Here is a 23,944-nt window from a genome sequence, read left to right as displayed (position 1 = left end):
CAGGGGAGAAGGCCCTTGGTCAGGGAGGTGACCAAGATCTTGATGGTCACACTGGCAGAACTTCAGAGTGCCTCTGTAGAGATGGGAAAAACTACCAGAAGGACAACCATCTCTGCAGCACTCCACCAATCAGTCCTTTATGGTAGAGTGGCCAGACAGATGCCACTCCTCAGATGAAAATCTGCTCCAGAGCGCTCAGGACATCAGACTGGGGCGAAGGTTCACATTTCAACAGGACAACAACCCTAAGCACACAACCAAGACAATGCAGTAGTAGCTTCGGGACAAGTCTCTGAATGTCCTTGAGTGGCCTAGCCAGAGCCCGGACTTGAACCTGATCAATCACCTCTGGAGAAACCTGAAAATAGCTGTGCAGCAATGTTCTCCATCCAACCTGACAGAGCTTGAGAGGATCTGCAGAGAAAAATGGGAGAAACTCCCCAAATACAGCTATTCCATGCTTGTAGTGTCATACCCAAGAAGACTTGAGGCTGTAAAGGGTCTGAATACTTATGTAAATGTGATATTTGCGAAAAACAAATGTCAACCAGTTTTTGCTTTGTCATTATGGGTTATTGTGTGTAGATTGATGATAAAAAAAACATTTTTTTAATCAATTTTAGTATAAGGCTGTAACGTAACAAATGTGGAAAAATGAAAGGGGTCTGAATACTTTCCGAACGAACTGTACTTTAGATAGGCTACATTGGTTGGGATTACATTCCTGGTCCATGTATATGTACAGTATGCCTTACAACATGTGCACATTAAGATTCCTAAGCAGCAGTGTGGGTACGAGCCCTGCCCTGCCCTGCCCTGTCTTGACCTGCCCTACACTACCCTGTCCTGCCCTGCCCTGCCCTACCCTGCCCTGACCGACTCTACTCTACCCTACCCGGCCTTGCACTATCCTGCCCCAACTTGCCTTGCCCTGACCTACCCTGCCATGCTCTGCCCTACCCTGCCCTGACCCACCCAGCCCTACCCTGCCCTGCTTGTCTTAAGACTTTTGTGGAGCTCCCTCCCCTTTCATCTGTCAATCATGTTATTGTCCTGTAAAGTTGCAGCGTGGTGACTTGACCTGTCATGCATGTGTGGCAGAGCACAGCACAGTAATGTCTTCATCATAATACGTCTCAACTCCTGAGTGAAAGCAAACTGGATTTGAACTGACTGACTCATTTCCCGTTTGCGGGAACAAGTTTAATTCCTACAAACAAAGGACCGACCGGCAAGTCACACCAATGTTTTTTTTCCTGTTCTACAGCATTGTTTTGTGCCCTGTGTTATTTTTGTATTTCATACCGTGAATAAATCAAGCCGACTCCATAATTTAAACAAGCAGTCAGAGATTTACACAGAGCTCTGTCAGCGACGTTTGTTTGGTGGCATGTTCAATAATTGTTTAATATATCAATTGGTGCCTGAACCTGGTGCTGAGCCTCATGCTGAGTCTGGTGCTAGGTCTCTACCTAACAGTGTTGCTGCTAGTCCTTTTTTGGGGGACTATTAATCAACGCGGCATTTCTCTTGAGAGAAATCAAATCATTCACGAGAGAAATCAAGTCAATAACTATGTGGGACACAGGGCTGAAGGGAGTTGTAGTTTTCAATAAGTAAATATTAAACCTAGTTCAGCGAAGAAACGTGGTAATTAACTGCATTGACCATAATCTATTGCACCTGTTGTTTCCAGGTCCGACAGAGATGGATAGACTTTTAGGCCTGCTAAGTTAGGTTAGGTACACACACTCCGCATAGACGCACAGACAGCATGACAAAGGAATGTACACAACACAAGGAAGAGAGAGATGGATAGAGACAGATCGTGAACGTATACTTTATCTATACTGAACAAAAATGTAAACGCAAAATTGTTGGCCCCATGTTTCATGAGCTGAAATTAAATATCCCAGAAATTTTCCACAGACAAAAAAAAGCGGATTTCTCTCAAATGTGCACAAATTTGTTTATATTCCTGTTAGTGAGCATTTCTCCTTTGCCAAGATAATCCATCCACCTGACAGGTGTGGCATATCAAGAAGCTGTTTAAACAGCATGATCTCTGCACAGGTGCACCTGTGTTGGGAAAATAAAAGGCCACCCTAAAACGTGCAGTTTTGTCACACAACACTGTCACAGATGTCTCAAGTGTTGATGGAACGTGCAATTGGCATGCTGACTGCAGGAATGTCCCAGAGAGCTGTTGCCAGGGAATCACAAATGAATTTATCTGGATAATTTGACAGTACGTCCAACCAGGCTCACAACCGCAGGCCACGTGTAACCACACCAGCCCAGGACATCCACATTCACCTGTGGGGGGTGCTGAGGAGTATTTCTGCCCTTTTGTGGCGAAAAACACATTCTGATTGTCTGGGCATGGCTCTATGCCCTTCCTATGCCCTCCCAGGCCCACCAATGTCTGTGCCATTGCCCAGTCATGTGAAATCCGTAAATTAGGGCCAATTAGGGCCTTTTTGCATTCATATGTTTGCTCAGTATACTTTGAAGAACTAGTCAAATGATTTCATCAGACAGTTCTGCAGCTAGTCTAGCTAAATAGGGTGCCTAAAGACAGTACAGTATGGGGAGTACAGAGACAACGTTAGATGGTCTGGCTGGCTGACTGCTACTGCCTGAGCAGAGATGAGATTATGACTTTAAGGAATTAGAAGTCATCAAATTAAAATGAAGTAAAATACACCACAAAACTATATTTATTTTCTTACTGGTACTGGACACCCAAGTGTGCACACATATTTGTTTAATACTACAAAAATGACAGGGTAGCCTACTCTGCTAACACTGACAAACAGATCAAGGAGGACATTTTGGTGTGAACCTTATAATTGGCCTACGAAAATAAGAGACATAAGTACATTATGACATCCATTTTACCTGGAGGAGGAAATTAATGTCTAAAATGAACACAAGCGGCACTGACCCAATGAGAAAGATAGTGAATATGCACACTCAACGGGGATATGGCCCATGTTCTCTGCTGGTGCCAATAAGATAAGCTAGTGTTTGCTCAATTAAGTTAAGAATTTTGTAATTAAAAGACAGATTGGAGTCTTTTCATTGTCATCTCTTTTCAGCAATGGCCATTTGCTTTCCAAATGGTTTTTCATCAATTGTATTTTTAAATATTGTGATATGCCTGGCTGGGTCTCAAAGCTTTTCACTGAAAGTCGCAATGTAACAATCATCAATTTGATATTTCTAGCAGTCGCTGCACAAATTGCGGGCCCTTCCGACTGTAGTCTATACAATTTAAAACAATCCACAGATTTGTTTTTAAGTAGCTAATGATCCCCTGTTGCAAAATCGGCTTTCTGGTGCCCTAGCCTATTTTTTATTATTTAATTTATTCCTGTGTAGACAGGAGTAAGCTAATTAGGCATTAAAATTTTTGGCATTGCAATTCAATTTACTTTAGGCAAAGCTTAGTTTACCCTAGCCTCATACACCACCTATGCCTTTTAACACAACTCGTCAAGATGTTTTCATCTGAATGTATCAGCTAAATGTAAAGAAACAAAACTTACAAAACACTTCCGTGTCTCGTAATGACATCCTGCTATTGTCATTAGGCCTACACTTGTAGCCTGAATTGATACACTGTTGTCCACGTGTGCCTCGGGGACAACACTGTTGTCCACTCATCTCTCCCTTGTCTGCAAACTCCTGGGCCACTCATCTCCACAATGATTAAATGTACGGTTATCTTCAACCACAACTCAAATTAACAAAGAAAATTAGAAAAAATGAGAAAATTATTTATATTTAGTCTCTCTGTGTTTCATAATTGTCCTTCAATTCACAGGAGGCTGAATGCATCTCAGATGAGAAAGCATCTGAGCAAGCAAAGCAGCTCGCCTCTGTCTCTCTACGTGTAAGCCATCTATCTGATGATTTCTGGTCCAAACGATTACGTCATTGTTGCCGCCCGTAGCATTTAAGGCAAGGGAAGCCAGCGAGTATCTGACCTCCCTTGACAAACAAAGTATAAAAATGTGTTGGTGTTGAGCTAAACTGAGTGAGCTCAACTGTAAATGGTCCTGCTCCCCCAAAGAAAAAAGTAAAAGGAAGCCAGCAAATCCCATTGAGAGCATATGTCATTAACAGAAAAACTTGAATTGTTGCATCTCGTTATCTAGCTAAAATGGTCCCTTTCCTAAATTAGCCATGAATGGAGATAGGGATTTGGACTTGTGCTTTTACTTAATTCTCTGTACTGGCCAATGATTACATTTTATCAGCATATCGAATGCGCGACCCGGGCTGGAAAAATTCTGGATCATTGTTACTCTTTCTTCCGTGACGCATACAAAGCCCTCCTCATCACCTCCTTTCTGTTTATTAGCAAGTCCATCGGTGATGCTGTACCCACGGCGACAATTAAAACCTTCCCCAACCAGAAACCGTGGATTGATAGCAGCATTCGCGCAAAACTGAAAGTGAGAACCACTGTTTTTATTCGGGGCAAGGCGACCGGAAACATGAACGAATACAAACAGTGTAGCTATTCCTTCCACAAGGCAATCAAACAAGCTAAGCGTCAGTATAGAGACAAAGTAGAGTCGCAATTCAATGGCTCAGACAGGAGAGGTATGTGGCAGGGTCCACAGTCAATCACAGACAACAAAAAGAAAACCAGCCCCATCGCGGACCACGTGTTAACCCTCGCAAGGCTGCCGGCCCAGACGGCATCTCTAGCCGCGTCCTCAGAGCATCCGCAGACCAGCTGGCTGGTGTGTTTACGGACATATTCAATCAATCCCTATCCCAGTCTGCTGTTCCCACATGCTTCAAGAGGGCCACCATTGTTCCTGTTCCCAAGAAAGCTAAGGTAACTGAGCTAAACGACTATCGCCCTGTAGCACTCACTTCCGTCATCATGAAGTGCTTTGAGAGACTAGTCAAGGATCATATCACCTCCACCCTAGCTGACACCCAAGACCCACTCCAATTTGCTTAGCGCCCCAATAGGTCCACAGACGATGCAATCCCAATCACATTGCACACTGCCCTAACCCATCTGGACAAGAGGAAACCTATTATAAGAATGCTTTTCAACGACTACAGCTCAGCATTTAACACCATAGTACCGTCCCAACTTGTCACCCTGGGTCTCGACCCCACCCTGTGCAACTGGGTCCTGGACTTCCTGACAGGCCGCCCCCAGGTGGTGAGGGTAGGAAACAACATCTCCACCCCGCTGATCCTCAACACTGGAGCCCCTCAGGGGTACGTGCTCAGTCCCTTCCTGTACTCCCTGTTCACCCACGACTGCGTGGTCAGGCATGACTCCAACACCATCATTACGTTTGCAGATGACACAACAGTGGTAGGCCTGATCACCGACAACGACAAGACAGCCTATAGGGAGGAGGTCAGAGACCTGGATGGGTGGTACCAGAATAACAACCTATCCCTCAACGTAACCATTCTCATCGACGGGGTTGTAATGGAGCAGGTTGAGAGCTTCAAGTACATTGCTGTCCACATCACCAACAACCTAGAATGGTCCAAACACATCAAGACATCAAGACAGTTGTGAAGACAGCACTAGAAAGCCTATTCCCCCTCCGGAAACTAAAAAGATTTGGCAAGGCTCCTCAGATCCTCAAAAGTTTCTACAGCTGCAATATCAAGAGCACTGGTTGCATCCTGACTGGTTGCATCACTGCCTGAGAAAGCAACTGCTCGACCTCCGACCGCAAGTCACTAGAGAGACGGCAGGGTAGCCTAGTGGTTAGAGTGTTGGACTAGTAACCGAAAGGTTGCAAGTTCATATCCCCAAGCTGACAAGGTACAAATCTGTCGTTCTGCCCCTGAACAGGCAGTTAACCCACTGTTCCTAGGCTGTCAAAATAAGAATTTGTTCTTAACTGACTTACCTAGTTAAATAAGGGTAAATATAAAAATAAATAGAGAGGGTAGTGCATATGGCCCAGTACATCACTGGGGCTAAGCTCCATGCCATTCAGGAACTCTATATCAGAGCAAGGCCCAAACAACTGCCAAAGACTCCACCCACCCAAGCAATAGACTATCCAGTCTGCTGCCCTCTGGCAAATAGTACCAGAGCTTTAAGAGAAAGGTTTAATGCCTTGATATTTAATAGCTTTAAACATCCAATCCATTATATAAATATACCAGTTTAACTTTTATCTGGTTTTCCACTCCAAATAAAATGAAATATTTTTTTGCTCACATAACTTTAAAAACATTCTCCTGGAGTCAGTAGAGCCATGAATAGTTATGTAAACTGTGATATAACTAGGTCATTAATTAGTGTACATTTCCCATAGATTGACAGGTGTTTCCCTTTCCATTGTTTCAAAATCCTATTTATTTTTGGAAAATTTCATATCAAAATTTATAGTTGCAAGATCATTCAACTTTTCAGGAACTTGTACACGAAGCAAATCCACTGCACCATCCAACCATTTAATCGGGAGACCACATTTTAAAGTTCGTGTCTTAGGGACCCAATCTATAATGTAGTATATTTATCATAGTTGGGTTTTAATCCAGATAAACTGGAGAAATGATCAATTTCCTCAATAAGACCTTTCAGGGTTGAAGATTATGGACTTTTGAAAAATTCATCAACATACACTGATACCTTTGTTTTTAATCCATTCATTTCTAACCCCTTAATTTGATCATTGATTCTGATTTTTATAGCTAACAATTCAATGGCTATAACAAACAAAATCCTCAGAGAAATAACCATTATTTATACATAAATGATATCCATTTTATAAAATATTCTCCAAAATTAAAATAATCCACGCACTAACCATACTTTATAAAGCCCTACTTTATAAATTATATTACACATCTGCTGTAAAGATTATGCCTTGTTTCCCTGCATTCTCATAGTTTTCAATTAATTATAACAATTGTCTAATGTTATCTCCAATATATCTTCCGTTTAAGAATCGTGTCTAATCGTGATGAATAATAGCCAGTAAGACATTTTTAATTCTATGAGCAATGCATTTTCCAATTTTTTTTACATCGCAACATTGAAGAGTGAGGGCATGCAATTGAGATTATCTTTCAACAATTCATCAAATTATTGCAAGAATACCAAGAATACGCAAAGCTGTGTTCAAGGCAAAGGGTGGCTACTTTCAAGAATCTCAAATATAAAATATATTTTGATTCATTTAACGCTTTTTTGGTTACTACATGATTCCATATGTGTTATTTGATAGTTGTGATGTCTTCATTATTATTCTACAATGTAGAATAATACAATGTACAATGTAAAAAAAATATATATATATATTTTATTTTAACTAGGCAAGTTAAGAACAAATTCTTATTTACAATGACGGCCTACCAAAAGGCAAAATGCCTCCTGTGAGGATGGGGGCTGGGATTAAAAATACAAATAAATAAAATAAAAATATAGGACAAAAGACAAGAGAGACAACACAACACTACATAAAGAGAGACCTAAGACGACAACATAGCATGGTAATGAGTAGGCGTGTTCAAAGTTTTGACAGGTACTGTATGTAAATCAAATAACTTATACCTCTGCACATTTATTTGGTACTGGTACTCCTTTTACATAGCTCCATTATTGTGGATTTATTTTGATTCCTTTTGTATTACTATTTTTAAACCGCATCGTTGGGAAGAGCTCGTAATCAAGAATTTTGTGGTAAAGTATATACCAGTTGTATTCAACGCATGAGACAAATAACATTTGATTTGATAGTTATGAGGTGTGTTGATCCATTGTCTCACCTCAGATGGTGTCACTCCTCCGCAATGCTTGTCACTCAACCGATCTGTCATGTAGGATGTGGAACTCATTTTCAAATTTGAATATTGAGCATCCGCCATTAAAACATAGTTCCCAATATATCACTGCACTCTTGAATGAGTCTCCATGAAGTAGGCAGAATATCTAGCTAGCTAAATGATTACTAACATTGTAACAGTGGTTTAATAGTTCGCCACCTATTCTGTGCAAGGACAAGTGCAGTGACTTGATCAGCTGTGTAGTTAACTGTTGTAGTTAGCTAGATTACTGACATATCTAGCTAGTTAGTCAGATAGATTTTCCTTCACTGACATAAACTATTTACTTAGTCAGTTTAAGTTACCATTAAGTTGTAGACATGCAGCCCCACAAATAAGAGTAACTGACCGTTATCAGAAATCAGTCCACAGATAAGAATGTTTCTCTGCAATTGTATTGTTGCATCAGCTGAGCACAGCAGCTAACTCGGAGGGTACTGCAATGACTCATGGTAGACGAACAGCTGCTTCATGGAAACTCAAAATATTGTAAAAATGTGCACTATTAGCTACAGTAGCTTGCTAGCTAGCTTTTGTTGGAAGATTCAACATTGTGTGTGCATCACTAACTAAGTAAGTAGATGGTTGGTTAGCAGCATCGTTTCAGTCAAAGATGATTTCAGTGACTGGCTCAGCTGTTAGACACACATATGTTTTCATGCCCATAGTCAAACCTCAATAATACTGCTCATTGATGCACAGTAATCCTTAGCTAGATGTAAATTGGGGCGACTGAGGCTTCCTCACGAAAAAAACTCAATATTACCGTTTTAGCTTAGATTAAGTCATACAGTTTTGAGGCAGAAATTAGATTCAGCAGATGATGTCACCTAGGTAATATTTTCAAATGTAATGGCAGCCATTGTAGCCGGGCTACATTTGATCTATCCCATTAGCCTTTACGACATACGAGACAGATCATTGCAGGCGGCATCGACGTGCTCTCTGATGTAAGACAATGGTGTTGATGTTGATGTACTGACAAAGCCCTGGCCTTCATCTAATCCTCTACCTCTAGAAATCTTCTCTCATTTGTACATTAATGATTCAACACGTTCTATCTACTGGTAATCTCCCTACACTCTCTCTTGTCTTTGTTCTCTGTCCTCCCTCCTTCCTTCCCTCCCTCCACCCAATGGTTAGGGACTCTGATTGAACTCTGTAAAATAAAGGTGAGATGTGCTATAATGACACCCTATTTCCTACATAGTGCACTTATTTTGACCTGAGCCCGATCAAAGATTGTGCACTATGTAAGGAATAAGGTGCCATTTGGGACACAGCCATGATGAATGCGTTCATAGTATAGTTTAGGCTTGGGTGATATCCAGATTGTCATACCTTCATAACATACTGGGAAATGCTGTAATACCGGTACTGACCACAAGGCATCATTTTAAACCCCCACTGAGCCTCTGTAATCCTGAGGTTAGCAATGCTAACAATGCTAACAAGTACATGTAAAATCCCACCCACGGCTGAATCTAGTTGCCTACCCTTGTTAAACAGTTATACAGGACAGACATCCCAGCCCATAAAGTTAAAGAAGTAACACAGAAATTCTACTCAGTTTGCTGCACACATAAAACAAATATTAGACAGCAATGCTCTAGATTCAGGAGGGTATTCTATGCTGTTACCAAGAGAAGCTTGATTTTACAAGAAGCTAACCAGCTACATAACTGCTAAATTTGCAAACCAAATGCACTTAGTACATTTTAAACTGGTAACTTAAAAGTTATAAGATCTAGCAGGCAAACATTTAGTTGTGATTTCCATACTGTAACTAGATCACAAGGCTCCGGTCTCTCGTCCTTGTGTGCTTGTAAACAAATAACATGTGACTGGGTACTAACGGTAAACTTCATAAGGAAAAACCAAGTGACAGGTGAAATGAAGAACGGAATCTGCTTCATCTCCTAATTTGTTGCACAAGTTGATTGCAGGTACTTACTTAAAAAGGATTAAAACAAATTCAAAAGTATTAAAAACAAACTTCAAAGAAATTGTAGAAAAGGCCCATGGAGTTGGTGGAATACTCCTTTAATTCATTGCCATTTACTCAGCTGGGCCAGGGGCGCTTTAATTAGGTCAGGTGGAAATGTCCGACAGATCTCAACTCCATAAAAGGAGGAAATTGCCATCGCCTGATCTCGCTGCTTTCTCTTCCTTAACCTCTTCAGTCGACCCTCTACTTTTTTGAACATTTTGTTAAAAATCGCGCAACATTTCAGCGCCCTGCTACTCATGCCATGAATATAGTACGTTCATATGGTTAGAATGTGTGTATAGGAAACCCTCGGACGTTTTTAAAACTGGTTAAATCACGACTGTGGCTATTACATAACGTGCGTTACATCGGAAAGCGCAGGAAAACCTGATCACAGAAAATGGAAATAAATATCCTTGCGCCACTACCGCAATTGTTAACAGTGAGCCGAATTAGATAAGACCGAGCATTCAACTCCCACAGCATCCCCATGTTGTCGAGTATCTTGTGAATTTAATCCTCTTTGATTCTTGGTTGAACCGAAAGAGGGGCACGACGTACCTCCGGTCTCCGCCCAGATCATTCCGGAAGAGCTCTCTCCTGAAATTTTTTCCAAGACGACAGCTAATGATATGTACATCGCCTACGGATGATTTTTATCGCTTATTAACGTTTACTAATACCTAAAGTAGCATTACAAACGTATTTCGAAGTGTTTTGTGAAAGTTTATCGTCTACTTTTTGAATTTTAAAAAATGACGTTACGTTGTGAAATCGCTGTTTTTTTCGTTTATCACACAGTCTACATATAACGATATCTTGGCTTTATATGGCCCGATTTAATCGAAATAAAGACCCAATAGTGTTTATGGGACATCTAGGAGTGCCAACAAAGAAGATGGTGAAAGGTAATGACTGTTTTCTATTTTATTGTGCGGTTTGTGTAACGCCGAAATGCTAATGATTTTGTTTACGTCCCCTGCTGTGCTTTTCTGTTGTAGTGTATTGGTGCATGCTACCAGATAATAGCTTCTCATGCTGTCGCCGAAAAGCATTTTAAAAATCTGACTTGTTGCCTGGATTCACAACGCGTGTAGCTTTAATTTGATACCCTGCATGTGTATTTTAATGAACTTTTGAGTTTTAACTAATACTATTAGCATTTAGCGTAGCGCATTTGCATTTCCAGAGCTCTAGTTGGGACGCAAGCGTCCCAGGTAGAGGTAAGAGGTTAACTCCATCTCACCCAGAAGTTCTGTGCGTCCATGAATCCACGTAAGTCCACCTACTCTGTTACCTTTCATGTTACCTTTCTGAATTATCTGTGGCGATCGGGAGAGTGGGCCATTCAGTTACTGTTAATAGTTATCACCGCGGAGCGCGGCTTGGAGCGCAAGCTTCAAACATATTGTGTAATGTGAATTGTCAATGATCACGGCTCTACAGATCCTCATAGGCCAATTACACAATCGATATGGTTCATGTGTATTGAAATTAATGATATGTACACATGAAGACTGTTGAAAGCGTGAAATGAGAAACGTCATTGTTTGCTAACTGATTGACTTTGATCATGGGGATTATCGATTGTATAACCATTCACTGTTTGTATTCTCATGATTTATGATAAATAGTTGTGAGCCTAAATGACTCACGGATGATTACTATTGACTTCTTAATGAACTGGACTGTTGAATTCCCTAATTTATGTTAATAATGACTGATATGATTTGATCTTTGATTATGAATTTGATTGTATACATGTTATTTGTTTCCTTTGTGATGCAGCACAGACTACCCAGTAAATATACCACTTTATGGTTAAAGGAATTCCTGCCTCAGTCTCATACATTCCTCTGTCACCTGACACGTGACCACCTGTTCACCTTCATTGTCAGTCATCCTACCTGTCCAGCTACCCACACAGATTCCACTAATCTTTCAATGGTCCTTCGAGCCGGATTTGAACCAGCGACCAGGCCCTGAAGGCGAGATATGGTGAGCCACGTCAGCTGGTCCAGAATGAACTAAACAACATCCTGAACACGTCTCCAATTAAAATGGGAGACCATGCTGCCTTCCAAGAATTCTCCCTGGCTGTCCAATCCCTGACCTCGATGCTCCAATCCGTTGAAGGAGAAGACGGGAACGAGCTTAAATGTGGCTCCCACGTGGACAGGCTTCTTAGCAAACTTCCAGTGTACCTCAGAGACAGTTTCATTGAATATTGTTTGAATAAGGGCATCCTGAAAGAGGGCTCGAGAAGCACCTATGCTCTCAGAGACCTGGCCGCATGGTTGGAGGTGAAGGCAAAGGCGAAGAGCATCGCTCACCAGGCCACAATCTCCGCCATAGCCACAGGGAGGAAGGAGTTTGAACGCCAGCAGGGACAGAAAAGTCCAAATCCCACTACCATGTACTTAAATAGTGAGGCCGGGGAGGAACCCAGGAAGAAGACCCCTCTCAAGAGCAAGAACATCAAATTCCAGCCTTACTGCCCATATTGCAATAGTAAGGGGCACTTCCTTGGCTCATGCCCCAGGGTTAAAAAGCTCACTCAAACTCAATTGAAGGCCTGGATCACTTCAGGCGAGCGATGCTACAAGTGTACCCGTAGTCATAAGGCGGAGACCTGCACATTGAGGAAACCCTGCAACCGCTGTAAAGAAATCCATCTCACCGTGTTGCATAATGTAATTCCCCAAGCACAGAAGGAGCAGAGTATGCTCATGGTAGGAGCTGCAAAGGAGCTGTATCTCGACCAGCAGAACCGGTCTCCAAGGGTCATGTTGAAGGTGGTCAAGGTCACTCTGCAAAGTGAAGGGAGAAGCATTGATACATTCGCCGTTCTAGATGATGGGTCAGAAAGAACAATCATTCTCACAGCGGCCACCCGTCAGCTTAACCTGGAAGGGACCCCCGAGACCCTTAATCTCAGAACGGTGCGACATGATGTTATCCAAATGAAAGGCTCTGCTGTAACCTTTAGCATTTCACCTTCAGGAAACAGGGACGTGGCCTATAACATCACCAATGCCTTCACGGCAGATGGCTTGAATCTCGCAGAGCACTCCTGCCCGGTAAGTGTTCTACAGAAACAATATCCTCATCTACGAGGATTGCCTCTTCCTAACCTGGCCAGAGTAGCACCACTTATCCTGATTGGGTCAGACCACCCACATCTCGTCACCCCGACTGAGCCTATACGAGCTGGACCAGAAGGAGGACCCATTGCTGTCCATACATCCTTGGGTTGGGCTGTGCAAGGTCCATCCCATCTACTTCTCTCCACCCAAGCTGTACAGTCACAGCAAGTCCTCTTCACCAGAAGCAATCCAGATGCAGCCACTGACCTCCTTCGGAATGTTGAGATGCTCTGGAAGATGGACACCTTCTCCAACCGGAAGTTACAGGAGGTCACTCGCTCGAAAAATGACTCCTATGCATTAGACCTCCTGGAGAAGAGCACCACCACCACTGAAATGGATGGCGTTCGCAGGTATGCAACCCCACTGCTACGGGTGCCCAACCATCCTCCTCTGGCAACCACAACACGGGCCAAAGTCTTAGTCCAGGACCTGTGGCAGACCAAGAGGGACTGGGATGAACCAATCCACCCGGATGACCTAGTGGAACGATGGATCTGTTGGGAAACTGAGTTAACGGAGCTCTCTGATGTCCAAATGCCAAGATGTTATGTACCATCCTGTGCTGACCAACTGGGATCATGCCTGGAACTGCATGTGTTCTGTGACGCTTCGGAGCGAGCCTATGGGGCGGTTTCCTATCTTAGAGTGGAGGATAAGGCAGGCCACACCCATGTCTCCTTTCTCATGGCCAGGTCCAGGGTCGCACCCAAGAAGCAGTTGTCAATGCCTAGGCTGGAACTCAGTGCTGCCCTTTCCGGAGCCCAGTTGGCCTCTACCTTGCGAGCCGAGCCCACCTTGCCAATCCAACGGGTCATCTACTGGAGTGATTCGAACACTGTATTGACCTGGCTCAAGTCGGAGTCCTGCAGGTATAAGGTGTTTGTCGGAACTCGCATCGCGGAAATCCAAGACCTAACAGAAGTCCAGGACTGGAGGTATGTGGAAAGCATAAACAATCCTGCTGATGACATTACTAGAGGTAAAACCCTTAAGGAATTGGCTAAACCCCATCGCTGGAGCTTGGGACCACCATTCTTGTCCCAACCAGAGAAAGAGTGGCCGACAGCCCCCAGGCGTGCGGCCCCTCCGCAACCAACTGAAGCTCATGAGTTAAGGAAGTCCGCCCAATGCTACAGCATTTCTACGGAACCAACAACGGCTCTCCCTGACCTAACACAATCCCAAACACTGCCGGATCTGATCACAGCCACAAACCAGACCTTAGATGGGGTGGCTTCTATACCTACCTCCCTCGCGGCAGAGACACTACTCCTCCAGCAAGCACAAGCAGTTAACTTCCCTGAGGAGTTAAAAGCTCTGAAAGCCGGTAGGGAAGTGGCTAAGGACAGCCGTCTTCTCTCTCTTGCCCCAGAATATGATCCAATCCTTGGAGTGATCAGAGTCGGAGGGAGGCTGCGCCAAGCAGAGGTTTTGGACCCAGATGCTATCCACCCAATTATCCTTGACTCCAGACACTCTCTTACCAGGCTCCTCATCAAGAGTTATGATGAGCGGCTTCTCCACACAGGGCCAGAGAGGGTCTATGGGGAGATGAGGCGGAAGTACTGGATAATTGGAGGACGAGGAGCCATTCGTAAGCACCAATACGCCTGCGTAGAATGTCAGAGATGGCGGGCCAGAGCTACGGTGCCCAAAATGGCAGATTTACCCCCTTCTCGCTTGCGCCTCCTAAAACCACCCTTCTGGTCAACAGGAGTAGATTGCTTTGGCCCCTTGATGATCAAGTTAGGTCGTCGTGTGGAAAAGCGCTGGGGCATTCTATTCAAGTGTTTGACAACCAGATGTGTCCACCTGGACCTACTGGAAAGTTTGGATACTGAAGCCTTCCTCATGGCCCTACGGCGGTTTATCTCCCGACGGGGGAAACCCTACGAGATTCTGGCTGATAGAGGTACGAACTTCAAGGCAGGAGAAGCCAGGTTGGAGGAAGCCTTCCAAGCCATGGAACCCAGCCTCCAGGATCAGCTGATGGACCAACAAATCTCATTCAAATTTAACCCTCCAGGCGCTCCTCATTTTGGAGGAACATGGGAGCGAGAGATCAAATCTGTAAAGACGGCCTTACGAGTCGTACTAGGGGACCAAACTGTCACTGAAACTGTCTTGAGGACCGTCCTGATAGAGGTGGAAGGGATTCTGAACTCCAAACCCTTGGGATATCTCTCTGCAGACATCGCTGACCCCGATCCGGTTACACCGAATATGCTCTTGATGGGACGCCGAGATGCGTCACTTCCTCAAGCCATGTATGCTGATACCAACCTCGTAGGCAGACGCCGGTGGCGACACAGCCAAATCTTAGCTGACCATTTTTGGGCCCGATTCATTCGGGATTACCTACCAAGTCTACAGCACAGAGCGAAATGGCGGAGAGAAATGGCCAGCCTGGAAACTGGCCAAGTAGTAATGATGGTGGACCCTCAGCTGCCTCGAGCCTCCTGGCCAGTGGGCCGTATAACTAAGACCATGCCTGGGATCGATGGTCGTGTTAGATCAGTGGAGATCCAGGTAAAGAACCGGACCAGTTGCCCGACTGATTCCTCTCCCTGAGATGACAGAGGACGGGGAGCAATGAGCCTTTTTTGAGGAGTGTGGAATTTAACAAATTTCCGGGGTGGCTGTAGAAAAGGCCCATGGAGTTGGTGGAATACTCCTTTAATTCATTGCCATTTACTCAGCTGGGCCAGGGGCGCTTTAATTAGGTCAGGTGGAAATGTCCGACAGATCTCAACTCCATAAAAGGAGGAAATTGCCATCGCCTGATCTCGCTGCTTTCTCTTCCTTAACTCCATCTCACCCAGAAGTTCTGTGCGTCCATGAATCCACGTAAGTCCACCTACTCTGTTACCTTTCATGTTACCTTTCTGAATTATCTGTGGCGATCGGGAGAGTGGGCCATTCAGTTACTGTTAATAGTTATCACCGCGGAGCGCGGCTTGGAGCGCAAGCTTCAAACATATTGTGTAATGTGAATTGTCAATGATCACGGCCCTACAGATCCTCATAGGCCAATTACACAATCGATATGGTTCATGTGTATTGAAATGAATGATATGTACACATGAAGACTGCTGAAAGCGTGAAATGAGAAACGTCATTGTTTGCTAACTGATTGACTTTGATCATGGGGATTATCGATTGTATAACCATTCACTGTTTGTATTCTCATGATTTATGATAAATAGTTGTGAGCCTAAATGACTCACGGATGATTACTATTGACTTCTTAATGAACTGGACTGTTGAATTCCCTAATTTATGTTAATAATGACTGATATGATTTGATCTTTGATTATGAATTTGATTGTATACATGTTATTTGTTTCCTTTGTGATGCAGCACAGACTACCCAGTAAATATACCACTTTATGGTTAAAGGAATTCCTGCCTCAGTCTCATACATTCCTCTGTCACCTGACACGTGACCACCTGTTCACCTTCATTGTCAGTCATCCTACCTGTCCAGCTACCCACACAGATTCCACTAATCTTTCAGAAATAGTTTCACCAGTATTGACGGTATTGAAAAACCCTCCTGTGGTTATGTCCAAATACCCCGGTATATGGTGTATACGGTCTATACGGTCTACACAGTCTATACAGTCTATAAGGTCTAGACAGTCTATAAAGTCTCTACCGTCTATACGGTTTATACGGTCTATATGGACTATATGGCCTATACACTCTATACGGTCTATATGATATATACAGTCTATATGGTCTATATGGTCCATACTGCCCATACAGTCTATATGGTCTATATGATATATACAGTCTATATGGTCTATATGGTCCATACTGCCCATACAGTCTATACCGTCTATACGGTCTATACAGTCTATATGGTATATATGGTATTTACAGTCTATACAGTCTATACTGTCAATATGGTCTTAATGTTCTATACATGATATATTGTCTATACAGTCTATATGGTCTATACGGTCTATACAGTCTATATGATATATATGGTCTATATATGGTCTGTACAGTTTATACGTCTATACGGACTATATGGTCTATACAGTCTATATGATATATATGGTCTATACGGTCTATATAGTATATATGGTATATATTGTCTATACAGTATATATGGTGTATATAGTATATATGGTATATATAGTCTATACAGTCTATATGGTCTATATGGTCTATGCAGTCTTTACGGTCTATACGAGGATGGGAAACTGGCATGGATGTTATGGCAGCAATATCATAATTTGCTTGTGAATCAGCAGTTTTCTCTTGTTATTTCAGTCACTGGTAGTCACTCAATTAGTCCATGTCAGCTGGTATTTTGTAGATTGGTAAGTTAGTCTAGCCAGCTATCTAAACTTAGTAATCATGTAGCTTGCTCTTTATCTCTCTCGTTCTCTATCTCTCTCGTTCTCTGACTCTCACTCTCTCTCGTTCTCTTGTTGTCTCACTTTCTCTCTCTCTCTCTCTCTCTCTTGCTCTTTCTCTATTTGTCCTTCATGTAAAACATTAGTTAAAATGTCAGTAGGTTGGGTTGAGGGATGGGTGGACGGGTGGTGGAGTGCTCTGTGGGTGTTTTCCTTCTGCAGGTTGATCGGTGACAACGACTAGCCTTTTCTAGCACAGTTGAATTGACTAACTTATAGCTGACATTGCCCTTCCCAATATCATTAACAAATCATTAATATATTCAAATGTGCCACATTAAATGCAAGCCAGACTCTGCCTGCACGTTCCCTTTGCCTGTGTTTGCCCAGCTCAGAAACAAGCAATATATTCATTGAGTGTGAATGGTGAAGTGGATGTATTGTGTTTGTCGACAAAATAACTGCCCTGCATGTCAAGCTGACCCCATCTTGGCCTAACAGTATGCATCAAATATCCCCATATGAGTATGACTATTAGTGGAGACACTTAGCACAGTGACCGGAAGAACCAATGAGTTGCTTATCCGGAGCTCCATCCATTTGTTACGCTCATTCCTTCCTTCCGTCCTGCTAAGAATGAAATCTCCCTAGCTGCCAGTGGAGCGTGGCAGCCACTCATTAACCGGGCTTCATCTACTGAGCATGTTCCACCCACTTATGAGATCTTAACTGCAAACAGTTCAGACATTCACAGTCAATGATTCAACACTCGATAAGATATTCTCCAGTTACTACAGCACTTACTGACGCTCACACTGAGTGGAAAATGTGAAAGGGGTTCTGTTCACTTGGGGCCAAGCTCTGGTTTTGATGGCCTTCTCATGGTCAACAATCAGATAGACTTTAAGTGCCTTTTTAAAGAGAAGTGTGGTATCTTTGTAATGTTTCTGAAGATCTTGCTCCATAGATTAGTATCTAGACAGCTCTGGCACCACTAACTTAAAAAAGGCCAGTCCAAGTGTTGTGAATGTCACATGTTTTGGAGCTTTAAAAAAATATATTTTTGCTACCTCTAAAACGTGACAACTAAACAATTTCTGTCACGCGCCAGTGAACATGTTTCCACTTCCATTGTCGCCAAAAGATTATGCCGATAACAGCCGAAAAATAACCTTGAATCCTATTCAACATTCATTGAACAATAGAATTGAAAACATTTTTCTCTGTTGAGCGTGAGAGAAAAGTGTCAGTTGTCGCTTGACAATCATCTTCAGTGTGTTTTGGGGTTCACACTGTGAGTGGAGCCAAACCACTCAATACTGCTTCTCTGCTTCCTACAACCAGACTAAATTAGACCCAGGAGAGAGGGAACATTTAGCCAAGAAAAACAGTGTGGAGAAATGTCTGTTTTGTCCATCTTGAGTACGAGAAGACACTGTGTAGACTTCTGAAAGAGAGAGACAGGTGGAGGGGGGAAAGGGGGGCAGAGGTCGTAGACATTGGGGGATATTTCAATAAAGCAAACATCTGCACAAACATGTTATTCAAAACCAGTGAGAGGCAGAACAAGCAAGAGAGAAAGGGAGAGAGAGTGAAGGATGATGACATGGGGACAGAGAGATGGAGTCAGAGAGAAGTGGTGAAAGGGTGGCTGGATGGAGGGAAGTTGTTAGAGAAATGGAAAGAGAGTCACAGACAAGGTTTAGACCCAATAAAGAGAACTGTATTGAGATAAATTAAAAAATATATTAGAATTATATAGTGAAAGATGGATCTGAAAGCCATCAATGCCCAGCAGGGGTGAGAGAGAGAGGGGTTGAGACATGATGAAAGAGGGAGAAAGATAGAAAGAGAGAGACATTGAAAGAGACCGAGAGAAAGTGATGGTGAGTCATCAAGTAATCAGAGCATCAGAGCGAGAGAGCGAAAGAGAGGGAGAGGGAGGGAGAGAGAGAGGGGAAGGGAGAGGAGTGATTGGTGAATTCCAGGCAAGCGGCATCATCATTAGTGTATTAGGATCCTTTCAATTCAATACACTTTATTGTCATGGGACACCTATGTTAACATTGCCTAAGCAAGTGAAGTAGATAATATGCTAAAGTAAAATAAACAATAAAGTTTCAGTGTCCACCTTATTTTGTGGGCAGTGTGCACATAGCCTGTCTTCTCTTGAGAGCCAGGTCTGCCGATGGCGGCCTTTCTCAATAGCAAGGCTATGCTCACTGAGTCTGTACATAGTCAAAACTTTCCTTAAGTTTGGGTCAGGTATTCTGCAACTGTTGACTATCTGTTTAGGGCCAAACAGCATTCTAGTTTGCTCTGTTTTATTTGTTAATTCTTTCCAGTGTGTCAAGTAATTATCTTTTAATTTTCTCATGATTTGGTTGGGTCTAATTGTGTTGCTGTCCTAGGGCTCTGTGGGGTCTGTTTGTGTTTGTGAACAGAGCCCACAGGACCAGCTTGCTTAGGAGACTGTTCTCCAGGTTCATCTCTCTGTAGGTGATGGCTTTGTTATGGAAGGTTTGGAAATCGTTTCCTTTTAGGTGGTTGTTGAATTTATCGTCTTTTTTCTGGATTTTGATAATTAGTGGGTATCGGCCTAATTCTGCTCTGCATGCATTATTTGGTATTCTACGCGGTACAGAGAGGATGTTTTTGCAGAATTCTGCATGCTGATTCCCAATTTCCCATTTTGTGAATTCTTTGTTGGTGAGCGGACCCCAGACCTCACAACCATAAAGGGCAGTGGGTTCTATAATATTTTTTAACCAGATCCTGGTTGGTATGTCAGATGTTATCTTCCTTTTGATGGCATGGAAGGCCCTTCTTGCCTTGTCTCTCAGATCATTCACAACTTTGTGGAAGTTACCTGTGGCGCTGATATTTAGGCTAAAGTATGTATAGTTTTTTTGTGTGCTCTAGGGCATCGGTGTTTAGATGGAATTTGTATTTTTGGCCTTGGCGACTTGACCTTTTTTGGAACGCCATTATTTTGGTCTTACTGAGATTCACTGTCAGGGCCCAGGTCTGGCAGAATCTGTGCAGAAGAACTGGGTGCTGCTGAAGGCCCTCCTTGGTTGGTGGCAGAAGCACCAGATCATCAGCAAACAGTAGACATTTTACTTCAGATTCTAGTAGTGTGAGGCCGGGTGCTGCAGACTGTTCTAGAGCCCTCACCAATTCATTGATATACAGTGGGGAGAACAAGTATTTGAAACACTGACGATTTCGAAGGTTTTCCTACTTACAAAGCATGTAGAGGTCTTTCATTTTTATCATAGGTACACTTCAACTGTGAGAGACAGGATCTAAAACAAAATTCCAGAAAATCACATTGTATGATTTTTAAGTAATTAATTTGCATTTTATTGCATGACATAAGTATTTGATACATCAGAAAAGCAGAACTTAATATTTGGAATAGAAACCTTTGTTTGCAATTACAGAGATCATACGTTTCCTGTAGTTCTTGCACACACTGCAGCAGGGATTTTGGCCCACTCCTCCATACAGACCTTCTCCAGATCCTTCAGGTTTCGAGGCTGTCGCTGGGCAATACGGACTTTCAGCTCCCTCCAAATATTTTCTATTGGGTTCAGGCCTGGAGACTGGCTAGGCTACTCCAGGACCTTGAGATGCTTCTTGCGGAGCCACTCCTTAGTTGCCCTGGCTGTGTGTTTCGGGTCATTGTCATGCTGGAATGACAATGACCCAAATAGCACACTTGTTGTTTGTGTACATGGATTTTATAATGTCATATGTTTTCCCACCAACACCACTTTCCATCAATTTGAATAGCAGACCCTCATGCCAACTTGAGTCGAAGGCTTTTAAAAAAATCAACAACGCATGAGAAGACAATCTCTATATACTTGTTTACACCACACTATGTCATTTGTATGGATAGGGTACTGCTCCCTCTCTCCCACGGCAAAGTGAAGTGTGTGTGTGTGTGTGTGTGTGTGTGTGTGTGACCAGGCAGTACCCTGGGGGTCACCATATCTAATACAGTACATCTGCAGCCAGGCAGCCCCTGGGGGGTCACCATATCTAATACAGTACATCTGCAGGCAGGCAGTCCCCTGAGGGGTCACCATATCTAATACAGCACAGCTGGACCCAGACAGTCCCCTGAGGGGTCACCATATCTAATACATCACAGCTGGAGCCAGGCAGTCCCCTGGGGGGTCACCATATCTAATACAGCACAGCTGGAGCCAGGCAGTCCCCTGAGGGGTCACCATATCTGATACAGCACAGCTGGAGCCAGGCAGTCCCCTGGGGGTGGGTCACCATATCTAATACAGCACAGCTGGAGCCAGGCAGTCCCCTGAGGGGTCACCATATCTGATACAGCACAGCTGGAGCCAGGCAGTCCCCTGGGGGGTCACCATATATAATACAGCACAGCTGGAGCCAGGCAGTCCCCTGGGGGGGTCACCATATCTATTACAGCACAGCTGGAGCCAGGCAGTCCCCTGGGGGGTCACCATATATAATACAGCACAACTGGAGCCAGGCAGTCCTCTGAGGGGTCACCATATCTAATACAGCACAGCTGGAGCCAGGCAGTCCCCTGGGGGGTCACCATATCTAATGCAGCTCAGTTGTGTTTTAGTTTTTTTAGTCAACATGAGACATACTGTTCCTCTGCCTGGTTTAAGTTTTCTACCCTCGAGGAGGAGGATGAGATGAGGGGGAAAAGGCTGTAAAAATGTTCAACCAGTGACGTCATACCTTTCTAGACCAAAAACTAGCAGTAACAACCTTCAACACAAGCACAACACACACACACATTCCCAATAAACCCCACGGATCGAGCAGTTCTGCTTTTCAACCCTGACAGTCGTGCATTTGTCCTCGGCCCCTAGTTAACTACACAGTGTTTCAGCCTGCCTGCCTGATGCTATTGGATTATCGATTGCAATCACCAGCAGTAATTTGCCAGGGAGGGAGTGATGGGTTGTGATTAAAGATCCTTCCCCCCAGCTTGCCTGGTGGCCCGTGGAGCATAGTGCAGCCAGGGGAATGCATGCTGGGACACACAGACACAATCGGGCAGGCAAACACACACACACACACACACACACACATATACACTCACACACACACATACACACTCACACACACACATACACACTGTTACAATGAGCTGAAGGGTTTGCTGTGTGCACGTGTGTCATTGAGGATTTCAAATGCAATCAATCAAATCAAATGTTATTTGTCACAAGCGCCGAATACAACAGGTGTAGACCTTACAGTGAAATGCTTTCTTACAAGCCCTTAACCAACAATGTTTTAAGAAAAATAAGTGTAAAAAGTAAAAAGTAGGTAATAAAAACATAGAAAATAAAATAAACAAATAATTAAACAGCAGCAGTAAAATAACTATAGCGAGGCTAAATACACGGGTTACTACTACAGAGTCAATGTGGAGGCTATATACAGGGGGTACCGGTACAGAGTCAATGTGGAGGCTATATACAGGGGTTACCGGTACAGAGTCAATGTGGAGACTATATACATGGGGTACCGGTACAGAGTCAATGTGGAGGCTAAATACAGGGGGTACCGGTACAGAGTCAATGTGGAGGCTATATACAGGGGGTACCGGTACAGAGTCAATGTGGAGGCTATATACAGGGGGTACCGGTACAGAGTCAATGTGGAGACTATATACAGGGGGTACCAATGGTACAGAGTCAAGTCAATGTGGAGACTATATACAGGGGGTACCGGTACAGAGTCAATGTGGAGGCTATATACAGGGGGTACCGGTACAGAGTCAATGTGGAGGCTATATACAGGGGGTACCGGTACAGAGTCAATGTGGAGGCTATATACAGGGGGTACCGGTACAGAGTCAATGTGGAGGCTATATACAGGGGGTACCGGTACAGAGTCAATGTGGAGGCTATATACATGGGGTACCGGTACAGAGTCAATGTGGAGACTATATACATGGGGTACCGGTACAGAGTCAATGTGGAGGCTAAATACAGGGGGTACTGGTACAGAGTCAATGTGGAGGCTATATACAGGGGGTACCGGTACAGAGTCAATGTGGAGGCTATATACAGGGGGTACCGGTACAGAGTCAATGTGGAGGCTATATACAGGGGGTACCGGTACAGAGTCAATGTGGAGGCTATATACAGGGGGTACCGGTACAGAGTCAATGTGGAGGCTATATACAGGGGGGGGGTACCGGTACAGAGTCAATGTGGAGGCTATATACAGGGGGTACCGGTACAGAGTCAATGTGGAGACTATATACAGGGGGTACCTGGTACAGAGTCAATGTGGAGGCTATATACAGGGGGTACCAGTACAGAGTCAATGTGGAGGCTATATACAGGGGGTACCTGGTACAGAGTCAATGTGGAGGCTATATACAGGGGGTACCGGTACAGAGTCAATGTGGAGGCTATATACAGGGGTACCGGTACAGAGTCAATGTGGAGGCTAAATACAGGGGGTACTGGTACAGAGTCAATGTGGAGGCTATATACAGGGGGTACCGGTACAGAGTCAATGTGGAGGCTATATACAGGGGGTACCGGTACAGAGTCAATGTGGAGGCTATATACAGGGGGTACCGGTAC

The 23,944-nt window shown here is 43.7% G+C and overlaps 1 protein-coding gene across 2 annotated transcripts; it reads left to right on the top strand.

Moving 5' to 3' along the window:
• Positions 1-11,064: 11,064 nt before the first annotated feature.
• LOC135565540 (uncharacterized) lies at positions 11,065-16,374 on the top strand. 2 transcript variants are annotated; one of them, XM_065012627.1, is made up of 2 exons: positions 11,065-15,819; positions 16,338-16,374. In XM_065012627.1, the coding sequence occupies exon 1, from the start codon at positions 11,884-11,886 to the stop codon at positions 15,541-15,543; it is 3,660 nt and encodes a 1,219-aa protein (XP_064868699.1). In that variant the 5' UTR covers positions 11,065-11,883; the 3' UTR covers positions 15,544-15,819; positions 16,338-16,374. The 2 variants fall into 2 exon arrangements, with proteins under 2 accessions (XP_064868699.1, XP_064868697.1); XM_065012625.1 differs by having other exon boundaries at positions 16,333-16,374.
• Positions 16,375-23,944: the final 7,570 nt, after the last annotated feature.

The sequence above is a fragment of the Oncorhynchus nerka genome, linkage group LG28, assembly GCF_034236695.1.
Source record: "Oncorhynchus nerka isolate Pitt River linkage group LG28, Oner_Uvic_2.0, whole genome shotgun sequence".
NCBI lineage: Eukaryota > Metazoa > Chordata > Actinopteri > Salmoniformes > Salmonidae > Oncorhynchus > Oncorhynchus nerka.
This window is presented reverse-complemented; position numbering and strand designations above follow the sequence as displayed.

Coding starts and splice junctions, on each gene's coding strand:
- LOC135565540 (XM_065012627.1), top strand. CDS start 11,884: ATGGGAGACCATGCTGCCTTCCAAGAATTCTCCCTGGCTGTCCAATCC.